We start from the raw sequence: 14558 nt of genomic DNA, 5'->3' as shown, positions 1-14558 counted from the left end.
GCCGGAGTGCTTCTTTCCGGGGGCAATAAGCCCCAAGAAACTTTCTCCGCCACCTTGGCCCCAGGCAAAGGGAGAGCAGGGGAGAGGGACAGCCACCAGGTAATGTGCCCAGCCTCAGGGCACAAATTTCTTCCGTATATTATATATATTATCTATGTTTATATATTCTCCTCTCCCCACTGAGGCTGATGACATTCACAGGAGGAGCTGGTGAAGAACAAGAAGTCCAGATTTTAAGGGTGCAGTGAGTCTTGGAGCAGGCAGAGGGAAAACACCTTCTGGGAGCTGCCGTGGGCTGGGTGGCAATTTCAGGCCAACAGCTAAAAAAAAAAGGCAAATAAACCTGCCCAAGTCAGGATTGGCTGGGCAGCTGGATAACAAAACTGGAGGCAAAGCTCACTGTGCACATGGATGAGAGCCAGGACTACCAGCAGTTCTGACCTGAAGCTCCCAGGACGCCCCAAAAGGATACTCTGGCTGAGACAGTTTCCAAGAGAGGCTCTTCTCTGCACATCACTTTCCTGTGGGAGTTTCCCAGGACACGCCTAAAAGCCAAACCCCTTTCTCAAGGCCCCAGACACCCCAAACAGGAGGGCGTCTGTTACGTAAGATGCCTTGGGCAAGGCAAGAGCTCTTGTGTTCTCCTACAACGTGTCAGGATGGGCTGGTGGTGCACGTGCTGCTTGCGGCTTTGCCAGCAGAACAGATCAATTCCGACAAGGAAGACTCCTGAGGTTTATAGTCAGGGCAGTGCAAATAAAACCAATGAATCACCTATTCAGTCAATTTTAGCTATCCCTAACAATGAGCTGTCTGACAGCAGACCACAAATTTCTCTAGTGTATTCTCATTTAAAGCAGTAATCCCTGTGGATAATTCTTAGACTCTGGCTTGTTTAGAAAGCACAGATTATAAAGATGTTTCAGAGGAATACAATGTTCACCCTTTCTTCCCTTGTCTGAGCCGTCAGATCAAGTTTACAAGCCAAACAGGGATAATTCCAAATCAGAACTTCGCTTTCTGTTAGCACTGCTGGCAACATCCGTGGAATGCTCCTGCCTGCGACCTGTGTGGGAAGCTGACCCGCACAGCACCCAAGATATCTTCTTACAAAAATTCACTCCCCACAAATGTTTGCAACACTTGTCCAGTTTGTCACAGAATCAAAGACAAGAGAAAGGCTCCCTAGAGCAAGTCACAAGACTATGGATGGTGACAGACTCACTGCTTCACTGATGCTTTCCAGGCTGGCTCGTGAGGATAAAAGGTATGGAAGGGAACAGGGATAAAACACACAATAAAGGCTTTTGAAATTCAAGAGTTTCAAGAGCAAACACTCCACTACACCTTTCCCTTCAGGACAATAGGCATCCTTTTCTTTCCCAAAGATTCCCCTTGCACATCCTTCCAAGCTCTTTTTCCACCTGCTGCACAGTACATCTCCCCATCCAGCTCCTTCCTGTCTTCCCAAAGCATTCCCGTGTTCCAAGGAAGGCAGCAGAAGACCACACACACATTCCCACATCCCTGCAGACAGAAGCCACCCAGGTGACAAACACATGTTGGGCCAGGAACAAAGGGGGAGCAGAGAGGAGGCAGATTTGCAGGCTCTGATCCCAGGCACTTGACCCCCTCCTCTCCCACGTTATGGATGAGGTAAATTAGCTGTGACACCCATTAGCTGCAGCTCCTAATTAGTGAAAATTAATATTGGTTTTGATAGAAGTGTGGGCTGAAGCTCTCCCATGCAAAGGCATTATTGACCTTGTGTCCTGTTTAATAGCAAGTTGCACCACAGAAACTACTTTTCGTGGAGTCAACAGACTGCAGCCAACTCCCCCCCTCCCTCCCCCAGCTCCCTTTCCCTTCCCTATCAGCTCCAAGGGACAGATCCAGCCCCTGTCAGAGCACCCTCAGCCCCATGGGTACCTACACCCATCCCTGGCAGCACCCCAAGCCTCCCCATCCCTGGATGCACCCCAGAATCCCAAGCCCCATCTGACTGATGCCCCCCATCCCATTCCAACACCCATTGTCCCAAGAAACTCCAGACTCACCAGAGGAATTGCTTGCCACCACCTCTACTCACAGTTAAAAAGGAAAAATAAAGGGGAATAGCTGCAATGCAATGGCAGAGACCATTTAATACGAAACAAAATAGGAGCAGCATTCCTTGACCTCTGAGATCCCCGCCCTTGGAGCCTGGGAATACCACAGTGGCAAAGTAACAGACACCAGTAAAAACAAAAGGAAAACATTTGCTACCAAAGTTATGCCTAAAAACCCCACCACAGTGCATTATTCACACATTAATAACAATAAAGATGTCAGACTGTCAGATTAGAAGTTAATCTCACTCAGAGCACAATTAAGGATGCCATTATCCTACCACCTGGGGCCACTTGCACAAGGCAGGGGGTTTCATGGAAAACAGGGATGAGCCCATGCCTGGTGGAGCAGCTGGCCCAGCCCCACCTTGTCACTGCCCTCCAGCCAGGGCAGCATCTGACGCTGCATCTTGTTCAAAAGAGGCTGCATGCAGATCCATGACAGAGAAACTGCTTTTAAAGAGCACTCCTCCACTCCTGGGAGCAGCACCCCAATGAAAACTGTCCCTCTGCCTGCCTGGGTAATACCACTGGATACAGGATGCAGGATACACAAAGAGCAAACCCAGACCACCTACAGTATTTGCTGATCCTGGGGTGAACTTCTGCTTCTGGGGGCTGGAGGGGGGAATATCACCACTGGAAAACAGCTTCTCCAACAGATTCCAGTTGATTTTACAGTGGGATGCTCATCAAGTACAGCAATTTTGGTCTTTGAAATGAACTAACCAGCAAAATAAAAAATACACCTTCAACTTACAACCTGGAATGCAAAAATCAAGCTCCTGGTTTAAAATCCATGGAGGCAGCAGCCTCCCCTCTCTCCTAGGGGACACCTTTTCCACCTGTATCTGCCAGAAACTGACTGTGGATCATCCCAGCACCAGTGAAACTCATTCTCCTGCCAGTGCTGTGTGAACTTTGAGGATGTTGCCAATTTTTATGGCTCTGTGAGACCATCCTGTTGCAGTGTGATCAAACCAGCTTGGATTTTTTTTCCCCCCCAATACAGAGCCTTAATTTCTGTTTCCCCCACCCCACCAAAGCAGGTGGGCAATGACTTCTGGATGATGCTCTCTGCAAGCCCTCACTCCCCACTCTGCACCTGATGGGAGTGCAAACAATTTTTTCCAAGACAAAGAGCAACTTGCAAATCCAGGGAGATTATTTTTCCCCACCCTTTATGCCCCTTGGAAAGCTGCTGGGAGAGATGAGGAGACAGGACGATGCTTTCTGTGTGGTCCCCTCACCTCTTGCCTCACCATCCCACTACACATCAGTGCTCCTTTGCAGAGAAATGCTGTTTTATCCAGCAGGATGTGTTTAATTTGATGCTGCTGCCGTACGGGAAAAGGTGCATTTCCAGAGTCAGGGTTTTCTGCAGTGCTGTTACTTATTTTACAGTCCTCTGCCGCATCTTGTTCCTTCCCCTCTATTTCCCAAAATCATTAGTAACAACCATTAATCTCTGCCTGGGAGGATGCTCCGCGCTTCTCTCCATACCCCAAATTGTTCGTCTCCCTTGGACTTTCTATATTTCAAAATCTTTTTCCCCCTCTTATTTTCAAATTAACTGCTTGAAACCAAAATAGCAGAGCAAGTAAAGCCACCACATCACTGTTTATGAAAGGATATTACGTTCCATGACACCAGCTCTCACCTCAAAGCTAATAATCAATTAGAAAGGAAAAAGAAACAGGTTTCTCTGTATTCAGGTACCAAATCACCCTCCTAATTGCTCACAGGCAGCAAGACAACCTCCGTGATACAATACCAGAGCCTCGACAGAGCAGGCACCTGACAAAGCCATGCAGATGAATGGAATAAAATTGAGTTACTAACCATTAAATGTCAAGTGTTTGAAATCTTTCCCCCTCGTGTACCCAGCAATATTAATAAATCTTTAAGAGAGGGAGCACACGGAGCTTTTTCACTGCTCTGACCAGCGCTGCAAACGGAACAGATGTTTTCATGGAGTTGTCCAACAACGCTTTCTTCCCCCCCCCCCCCCCACCCCCAAGTGGTTACAGTTAATTTAAAAGGCATCAATGTACCCAAGCAGTTTGACAGGAGGAACCTATTTATTAACTCCCCCTGCCAATCAAGCACATTAAGCCATTCAAAGGCAGGAGGGTGCATCAGCACACGCCAGCAATAAATCAGTTTAAAAGCCAGAAGACCGGGAGGGGATGGAGTCATACAACAACACTGAGGTGACCCACGCTCCCCAAAACCATGGAACACATGATAAAACAAGCTTCCCAAGAGGTGGCCCTGCCACCCAGGCAATCAACACAGCACACCATGTACCAACAGCCCGGCCCCACACAGAGGATGCTCACCGGGACAGCGGCAGGTTCCTGCCCAGGCGCTTCCCAACAGCAGGAGCTGCTTCCTCAGTCTCAGCACCATGGCATGTATCTACATTGCCAGAAGGGCTCTCTTCTGCCTGCCTATTCCCATACTGGAATGCGGCAGCTTTCCATAATGGGGACTCAACTAAGTAAATTCTTCACGTTTTAATTGCTTGGATGACTTTGATGAGCGTAAAAAGAAGCTGGACCTTTCTGAACTCTTTGTTGTTTGTTTTTTTTTTTTTCCCTTGGCGTTTTTTCGACTTGTTTTACATCAGTAAGCAACAACCACCAGCTGGTGGTGGTGGTGGCATATAGTCTGAATTCTTTTTTCTTAAAGGACTTCCACAGTGCCCAATTATAGAAAGTTTTAACTGAAAGGGTAATTTTTTTACTAGTCTGGAAATTCTGTAGAAAGAGACATTTCTCTATAGAAGATGGTATTATGGAATGATTTGGGTTGAAAGGTATCTTGAAGACTGTCTTGTTCCACCCCCTGCCATGGGCAGGGACACCTTCCACTATCCCAGGTTGCTCCAAGCCCTGTCCAACCTGGCCTTGAACACTTCCAGGGATGGGGCAGATCCAGACTGCAGAGATCTCAGATGTGCCACCGTTAGAAGTAGGGGGTAAAGGAGTTAGGGTTTTTTCCTTCTTTTTTAAGCTTACACAACCCAAATACATCAAGTTTCTGATCTGGCCAAACACACAAGCATGTTCATTCACTGTTTGCAACCAGAGTATTTTTTTTCTGGTAGTGAAATCACAGCTCACCCTTCTCCACCAAAAATAAAATTATGAGTGTATGCAAATGCAAGTATTTCTCTCCAGTACAGGGAAATACCCTTGGCTCATAATATTCCCTTAGAACATGAATACCTCCACAAAGGTGTGTGCGTATATATATGTATGTGTGTATATATATATGTCCCTTAACTTGAATATATACACACATATCCATACATGTGTACTTTTCCCCTCCTGTGTTTTTTTTCTTTTTAAGCCTGACTTGCATTATTATCTCTGCTCTATATCAGTTTTGTCACCCATGTTAATGCCTCCAAATCAGCCTGGCAGGCCCAATTTGACTGAGCTGGGATGGTGTTGACATCCAAGCCTGGGCATTCCAGAGTAACGAGGAACAGGGCATATCCAGCAAGAAGCCAGCCTGCAAATGAAGCTCCTACAGACAGCACTGTACAGATAATTAATGCTGCTAAAGCCATCCCAGACATTAAAAAAATCACCCCAGACCTCATTACCGAACTCACACATCTATCTCCCTCTCTCTGGAAAGGGCTTGGCCCCCATGCCAGGGCTCAAAAGGTGGCAAGATCAAACCTTCAGATGGTTTGATGAGGCGCTTGCCAGGAGCAAGGTTACCCTGGCATGTTAATGAGTCCATATTGCAAATATACTTTCCTCTTTCTCCTTCTTCCCCTTCTTAAACATAAGCACTAATGTTACTGCCTATTAGCAAAGCAGATACGAAAGTTTAAGTGATTGATGAAGTGATTAATTTAATGACGCAGAGTTAAGGGTTTGGGTGGGAGTGGGGCTTTTTCTTTAACCTTAAGTTTCCTGATGTTGGGAATAACTAATTTTCTAGCCTTAAGTTTTCATTATAGATGCTGTACTTTCTGCAGCTCAACAAGTAATTTCATCAATGGGCCTTCAAATGACAGAAAAAGGGCTTGAGTTGGGAGAGCTGAGATCCCCTTTTTAAGCTCTCCTCAAATATTGCTGTTCATTAGGGTTGTCAGCACACTTAGAAACAAGGCTGCTCCTCTGAAGAGCACTCAAGAACCCTAAGAATTCAGTTTTAGGCAGTAAACAGCCATTGGGTGATAGATAAACACTGAAGAGGAAGGTGAGGTGGCCACAGCCTCCCCTTGTGAAGGAGAATCTCAGCAATGGCCAGAACGAAGCTTGTAAGGCAGGTTCAAAAACATGCAATCTCTGTCACAGCCAGAGTCTGTCACAGCATATTCCTCTGGAATTACCCTTCCTAAAAGGCCAAATCAATTCTGCCTGCTGCACATACACACCCCATGGGTGTTTGCTTCCTGGGCAGCCCACCCAGCAAGCAAACCAAGGAGTTTAAGATCTTCCAGTACTTACCAAGTCACCTTATTTCTGTCAGATAAACAACAAAAGCAGCTTTGTGGGGTTTTTTATCATTATGAACCCCATGCTCCCATGTCAGTGCTAACACACATAGTCCCCAAGTTCTGTAACCAGCCACAGACCAAGTGCCACCATGCACTTGCCCACTTGTTTTACTCTGTTTGCCCTCCCAGCTGGGGATTTTTTTATATGCAGCAGCCTGGTTCCACCATCAGCTAAAGCTTATCAGAAGCAACAGCACAGCAGGGATGGGCAGCCTCTCTTGACCTCTCACAGAACGCTTTGGGTGGGAAGGGACCCTTGAAAAGATCTCATTCCAACCCGCTGCTACAGGCAGGGACACCTTGCACTACACCAGGCTGCTCCAAGCCCTAGCCAACCTGGCCTTGGACATTTGCAGGGATGGTGCAGCCACAGCTTCTCTGGGTACCTTGTGCCAGGGCTCACCACTCTCCCAGGGAACAATTCCTTCCCAATATCCCATCTAACCCTGCCCTCTGGCAGTGCGAAGCCATTCCCCCTTGTCTTGCCCCCCCACCCCTTGTCCAAAGTCCCTCTCCAGCTCTCCTGGAGCCCCTTTAGGCCCTGGAGGGGGCTCTGAGCTCTCCCTGAAGCCTTCTCTTCTCCAGGTGAGCACCCCCAGCTCTGCCAGCCTGGCTCCAGAGCAGAGGGGTTCCAGTCCTTGGAGCATCTCCATGGCCTCCTCTGGACTCACTCCAGCAGGTCTGTGTCCTTCCTGTGCTGTTCTGGAGAATCTTCCCACTAAGAGCTCAGCCCTGGCTGTGAAGAGGACAGTGACTCCTGGCTGAAGCTGGTGAAGCTGGATGGAGGCTTATCCAACCAAACAGCAAATTTGGACAGAGCATCTCTAAAGAGAAGGGGGTGTCTTTGATTAGACCAAACACAGGCACAGAGGCCCCATTCCACGGATTCAACCAGGCGTGAAGAGGGCACAGTCACTGCTTTAACACATATTTCATGGAGGCTTTTCCAAGCTCTCCATCCACTCTATTACCACTGCCACTGCCTTTTCCAAAAGCACTTCCCATTTTACCAAACTTTGCTAAAAGCCAGCCTGCCTCGCATCATTCACAGAGGCTCCCGGTGTTCCCCCTGCTGCCCTGCTCCTAGGAGGAGCTAATCCCAAACTTTAAAGCCATCCTGAGCCCCACCTCCTTGTTAACCAATTAGCACCTCATTAACAGTGTGCCTCCAGGGTACTTTCTGGTCTTGCCACTGTGATTTGTAACCCCGTGGTGCACCGAGATTAATTCATCGTTTTCTCTGTAGCTTTAACTCCTTAGTTTGAGTAAGAGGGATAAAGAGCAGTACATCCCCCCTCTCCGTCAACAGCAGCACGCTCCTGCAAGTGAGGGGGCAGACCCGGAGACACCAAAGGGAAAAGGGTCTGGTGGCTGTGCTGTGCTCAGATGACCACAGTCCTCCATCCAAAGCTGTCCCCATCAGATGCGCCCCCCCCGCCCCCAAGCCTCGTGCATGGATATCTGAGCTCTGAAACGATTTAATCAGTCCAGAAGGATGCAGGGATCAGAGGGCCAGCGCTGGTTTTGTTTTTTTCCTTCCAGTGATGCATTTGGAGGAGCCCGGGCACCACAGTGGCCGGCACATGCTGACAGCTGTGGGATCAAACAGGTTTAGCCCGTGTTCAATCCCACACTGACAACCGTATCTTCAGCAGCAGCTTGAGTGGCCCAGCACCCCCAGGGACCTTTCCTGGGTGCCAAAGCATCTCCCTGTCCAGGACCAGAGCACAGCAGCAAAAAGCTGTGTTGGAAGAGATCATTGCCTTGGAAAGGACAGATACAGAGTGTGGAGGATGGAAGTCTTCCCTGCCTGGAGAAAAAAAGCCCTCTGGCCTGGTCCTTGTCTAGGACGGAGAATTAAATCAAATCATCCACAAATATCAGAGGGATGTGCTGCCCCAGCTCCACATGAGGATCCTGCAGAACACCCTGCCCGTGAAATACCATGTTCCTCTTTAGTTTTCTTGCGAAATAATTCTGTGTCTCAGCAGGCACGAGGTGTCACACACCAACCTAAACCCTTTAATCGCCACCAGCCAGCAAAGTACACCCACACCTCAGTGGCACTCCACTATCCCTGGCTCTTCTTAGGCTGCAGCAGCCTCAGGGGCACAACTGGGAGAGCCACAACTCCATGGGCAGTGCCTGCTACATCCCATTCTGAAGTAGATGTTATAAAGAGCAAGGTTTAGCTCTGCCTATTCAAATTTAGTGAAGAAATATCCATGGTCACAGCATTTACCAGCTCAGCAAAAGCTGCACAGAGCAAAAAGAGGGCAGAGCAACCTGTGAAATTCCCTGTCAGCTATCCATCCATCAATCCATCCATCCACCTTGCTCTCTGGGCACAGTGGACCCCGGGATGGAGAGCACAGCCTGTGCCTCCTGGGAGAGCCATGGAGCAGGAGGGAAGGAAAAGGGGGCTTTGAGCAGCAAACACAGCCCGGGTCACTGGACATGGCACTGAGCGGGCACTGCCTGGGGCTGTCACTCTGCAGTGCTCCTGACCCTGGGACTTGCTGACTTGGGGGTTCTCCTTGGCCCCACGCTGTCCCAGGTTAATACGTGGGAGGAGGTGCTGAGGCAGCTGAATTTGGGGGACCCAGGGCTGAGCATCTCACCAGTCACAGGAAGCATCCCGGTGAGCTGGTGGGGTGGAGAGCCGGTGGGGTGGAGAGCCGAGAGCCTCAGCTGTAGACGTTCCTACCCAGGAATAAGTATGGGAACCAAACAGCTGGCAGCCCTGGCAGAAGTCCTGAGGGAGCCCAGCCTCCCCACCTGCCAGCTGTCCCAGGTGCTGTCACCAGCTTGAGCAGCACCTCCTCACACTCGCATTGCCCAGGGAATGGTCATCCCAGCAGGTTTCCCTGTGCCATGCACTGCTCACCTGAGCAGGCTCTGCAGGGGACACCAGTCCTTCACAGAATGGTTTGCATCGCAAGGGACCTTAAAGATCATCTTGTTACAACCCCCTGCCAGGCACCTCCCACCAGACCAAGGGCTCACAGCCCCATCCAACCTGGCCTAAGATCCAGACTTAATCCCTCTCCTGGTTTTAAGCAAGGCAGGAGTTACCAAGGTCTGATAGGCAGGAGGGGACACATTGATCCCCACCCGGGTGACCGTGCTCCCTGACACAACATGGCCTGAGGGCAAGGCCAAGTGCATGTTATCACCTCAAGTGCAGTGGTTGAAGTGTTTCCCACTCTTTTAAGACAACATTATTCCAGTGACGCTAAAATGTTATTGCTAGGATGAAGGGGAAGTGGAATTACACTCGTCTGAATGGCCTCTTTTGTCATGCATTTTGCAAGGCATTGAGGCATGAAAGCTTTCAGAGAAACCTGGGTGAATCCAAGCTAGGTGGTTATAAGGCTACTTACAGACCTAACATGATGGATCATCTTCATTTTCCCATTCCTGTCCTGCTCACAGCAAATCCATTTGCTGGGCAATTAGACTCCAGTCATTACATTATGCTAAGAAGACGTTCCTTTGGCAGCAGCAGGGACCCCGACCAAGAGGAGCCGGGAATGCTGCCTGCCCATTCCCACCTGCTGACACATCCAGGGCTGCAGTCACCCCAGTGGCATCAATGCCACCCTCCCAGCTCACATCATGCCTTGCCAGGGTCCTCCAGCAACTCACCTGGTGTCCATAGCATCCCTTATCCACAGCCCTCCAAAAGGTCTGGGATTAAGCAAAATGGCCCTTGGAATAATTTTGCTTAAGACAAACAGCAGCAGGATAAAGATGGACAGTCCCTCTCCTGCACACTCTTCTCCCAAGGGGTGTTATCCAGCCAGTACTCCCATTTTCCAAGTAAAACACAGGGTGATACAGCTGCTGGCAGCTGGCACAGGCTCTCCTGGGGACCTGTCTTGCCCATGCCACCAACAGCCCAACCAACACCATCCTCCCTCCTCATCCTGCTCTCCAAGTATCCCCCCCCTCTCCTACAATTCCCTTCCCAGAACCTTCCTGGAGTTCCCATCTCTGACTCCCTCTGCATGTGTGTGTGTGTTTCCATTACTTCTGGGTGAAGTAACTGACTACAGGGTCAGTCCACCTGAAAATTGCTCTCCCCAGACCTAAATGAAACAGATGGGCATTGATGATGTTTTGGGAGAAATTAATCAGCCTGGACCAGCGGCAGTGCCAGCAGCTCCCTCAGCCCAATCTCACCTAATGAGTTCCAAGCTCTCTGTCTTAATAGCTCCTGACAAAACTAATTTACTCTTGTAAGTGATTAGAGGGGGAATGATCTCTTAATTGTTGCTTAAGATCCCTTTTGACATGGCAGGCAGCAGGCAGGGAACGGCTGGGTTTGGAGGGAAGGGATGTCATGGGAATGGGCACTCAGACCTCAAAAAGGGACACTTTTTTTTCCAGGAAACAGGTGCCACACACTGTTCTGCTCCTCACACTCAGGATCTCGGAAAGGTGTTTCCAGATGCTGCTTTTTTTTAAAGTTAGTAAACCTGAACTCAGAAAACACCTGCCAAAAGCAGGAAACACAGAAACAACTGTGTGTGTCAACACTTCCCAGGCTGACATTTCCCTCCGGTGCATCTGGAAACAAAATCCCAACGTGCCAATATTCTTAAGAGTCAATTATACATAGACACAGTGTAATACAAAGTTTAAAAAAAAAAAAGAAATTCAACTGCCAAAGTAATTCCAAGAACAACTTGACTCACATAATGTCTCACTAGAAAGCAGGCTGTAGGAAATCTTCCCCTATTTTCAGGCAAAATAGAAGTTCAGTCCAATTCCCATAAGGTATTTCAAGCTCAAGTGCTTGGAGAGCAAGGTGCTCTGTGAGGAAGCATTTCCATTAAGCTGTTCCCAAGCAGCTCTCACTCCTGCTCCCTTCCCAGGGCTTCTCCTGAGGATGCATCTCTGTGCAGAGCTCAGCTACCACACAGGAGCCTCCACCATCCATCCAAACCAAGACTCCACATCCTGCCTGCTTGCTCAGACACCACCCTAAATCCCACAGGGGCTGCAAATGCGTGACCAAGGGGACCCAGGAAGGGACAGAAGGCTCAGCTGGAAGCACTGGTTGAGTCCTGGAGGAGACCTCTCCAGACTCTTCCAACCCTTGACAGCTCTGCTAATGATGTGGGTGCAGCAAGAGCCCTTTCTTAAGGAAGGTGCTGCTTGGGCTGCACGGCTGGAGGTGGGAGAAGGGATCTCCACAGGCTCCACCCCAGCCTCCCAATCGATTCCTCCCGCATTAAAAGCCAGTCACGAGCCCTGATTGAAGACCACAAGTTTAATGGACTGAGAGCCTGGGAAGGCGCCAAGAATGACCGGGTCGATTTCTGCATTTACTAAAAACTGATCCCCAGCTAAATAAAGAAAGAAAAGCTCCATCTGTCAGTCAAAAGAAAAGCGTTCCTTTTCCGTACTTTTCCATAGTGTGGTGGCAGCTGCTGCCCACAGGCCCATCCCACTTACCCACAGGTGTGTCCTCGTTGATCAGCAGGTAGGTGTCAAAGAAGTAGTTGATGAAGTATGGTAGGCGATTGCCTTGACCTGGGAAGAGGACAAAAACAATGAGTTATTTCCCTGGCACGGGCCAGCACGGCTGGGAAAGGCTCAGGAATGCTCACAGGGCACTGGGTTCATGCTGGCAAGGGGTAACCCCCAAGATGAGAGCTAGCAGAAGGACAGAAAGCAGCATTAGGTCCCCCATAAAAGCTGGCAGGGGAGCCACTTCCCTCTACCAATCTTTCTGGATTTGATATTTTCCAAAAGGCTTAGGGGAAGAGGGAAGCCAACAGCACAGGGACCAGGAGCTCAATTATTGGTTTAGCCCATGACTAATACCTTCGCTTTGTTCCCATGGCTGAGAGCCTTTCGCCTTGTCAGCCACCCCAGCAAACCCCCGTGCTCCTTCCTTCTCCCATCACCCGGCTGCCTTTCCCTCTAATTGCCTCCTTTCACCTTTAATAACCAGGCTCACTCCTTTCCACTCCCGTTTTTACGGCGCTGGAAGCTCGTGAGCCTGCCCCTGGCCCGCAGCCTCATTAGGGGACAGCGTCAAGTGCAGAGCACGCATAATGATTTCCCAAGAAGGTTTGGCAGAGCGTGTTCAGCATCCCACCTCGAGAAACAGGAACCAGACCAAGCTTCAGAATCCTCTTTGCCTGCCCAAGCACCCAAAGGAGAGAGATGCTCCTGAGACCTTTCAAACGCAGGTCTCAGGTGTGCATCCCAACAAACCTGCTCCTGGGGACATGGGCACAGGATGGGAGAGCAGCTCCCCCAGGGCTACCTCCATGACAAGACGGGGATTTTTCAGCGCTGCCCTCTTTCCTGAGGCACCAGGTTGGCTAGACACCCTGAGAAATGGGAAAGCACTGGAGGCAGCACTGTTGCAAAGGCACATTTAAATCCCAACCTCTGGAGTTAAGTACCTGGAAAGAAAATAAAAAGGAACCTGACAAAGGGGGTTATTTGAGGGCTAGGAGCATCTCCAGAGGCTTGGCAGCACACTTGTCACTGGCTGCCACGCTGGGGCCAGCAGGCTCTGGGAGGGGCAAATGAGGCTAGAACACCCCAAGCAGCCCTTAGCACACAAGACTCACTTCTGCAAAACCTTTCTGTTGCAAAATACATTTCTTAATATCATCAGCATGCTAAAAATAAGTTGCACTGTCCAAATCCAGCTGCAGCAGGTGCTGGGAGGCTTTCAAACCACCCAGCACACAGGATCTGTGTGTTCAGGGAGGAGGGAGACCAGCACCTGAGAGCTTGGAATTGCTGAGAGAGGGTCTAAAGGCAGGACACTGCCTTGAGCTGCAAATCCCAGGATAAACGCTGGCATTTCCTTCTGAGAGATTGCCACAACCACCCAGTTATACCCTGGGATGCACCTTTCCTGTAACCCTCAACACAAGAAGGGGTCCCCCCAGCACAGGAGGGACATGGACCTGCTGGATAGAGTCCAGAGGAGGCCACGGAGACACTAAGAGAATTGGAGCCCCTCTGTTCTGAAGCCAGGCTGAGAAAGCTGGGGGCGTTCAGCCTGGAGAAGAGAAGGTTCCAGGGCTCACCTCCTGCAGCAGTAGCCAGGCAGGAGCAGGGAGACTCCACTGCCATGCCAGAGCTAAACCATCCTCTTCCAAACACTCCAAGCCCACTCAGGCTCCACTTGTCCATTATATCCCAGCTCATTGCTTCACCAGGAGCTTTACAAACCTTCTGGGAAGAGTTGCTCCGTCACCTGCAGTGCCCAGGGTGTGTGGGAGGGCATCCATGCACTTATGGCTATGGCAGGCACAGGAGCTGTGCCAGCACTTGCTTATCACGGACATGACAACCCAAGCCCTGGGCAGGGTTTAGGAGAGAAGGGCTGGAACGCTGCTGAGCTGCAAAACCTCCAAATCCCCATTTCCATGTGCTGCCTGTCCAAGGCTTTGCAGTTTCTCACTGCAATGAGGGAGCAAGTCCCCAGCTGGGCAGGCAAACCCCGCCATCCCACCTCCAATGGGATACCCTGGCAAGTGACCTCTCGGGGGGAGGTAAAGGACTTGCTAGATTGTCTTTTTTCCTTATTTTTCCCCTTCCCAGAGGAGCACCAGGGCAGTGCTCCCAGTGAGGCTCTCCTTGATCCAACACGACACCAGAGGGAGATTGACTGCACCTGTCACTCACAGCTAATGTCATCCACTGACTGCTTAATCAGGCTGCCAATCTGGGCAAGCCATCTCGAGGTTTCAGGAGGGGGGAAAAAAGTGGGAAAAAAAGCCTTTATTCCAAAGGGCACAGTGCTATCAAATAGACACACACTGGCTATTGTTTATCAGCAAGAGCCACACAGGCACCCCCTCCCTACACCAGCACCCAGGGGGTTTAGGCCGGTCATGCAACAATCCCAGTTTTCACGGGGCTTTGCTGTACATTTACAGTTCCTA

The 14558-nt window shown here is 49.9% G+C and overlaps 1 protein-coding gene across 6 annotated transcripts in view; it reads right to left on the bottom strand.

Annotated features, from left to right (window-relative positions):
- CDH23 (cadherin-related 23) overlaps positions 1 to 13058 on the bottom strand; it is a 175373-nt gene extending 162315 nt beyond the window's left edge. For 2 of the 6 annotated variants that reach the window (XM_017746348.1, XM_017746349.1), the window contains exons 1-2: positions 12865 to 13058; positions 12097 to 12174 (exon numbers count right to left, since the gene is read on the bottom strand). In XM_017746348.1, the coding sequence (XP_017601837.1) occupies positions 12097 to 12174; positions 12865 to 13030 (244 nt within the window). In that variant the 5' untranslated portion in view covers positions 13031 to 13058. The remainder of the gene's footprint in view (positions 1 to 12096; positions 12175 to 12864) is intronic. The other 4 variants (XM_017746350.1, XM_017746345.1, XM_017746343.1 and 1 more) reach the window with 2 other exon arrangements.
- Positions 13059 to 14558: the final 1500 nt, after the last annotated feature.

This window comes from Corvus brachyrhynchos, unplaced genomic scaffold (genome assembly GCF_000691975.1).
Source record: "Corvus brachyrhynchos isolate BGI_N302 unplaced genomic scaffold, ASM69197v1 scaffold279, whole genome shotgun sequence".
NCBI lineage: Eukaryota > Metazoa > Chordata > Aves > Passeriformes > Corvidae > Corvus > Corvus brachyrhynchos.
The sequence above is the reverse complement of the archived record's forward strand: the minus strand, read 5'-3'. Positions and strand labels throughout refer to the sequence as shown.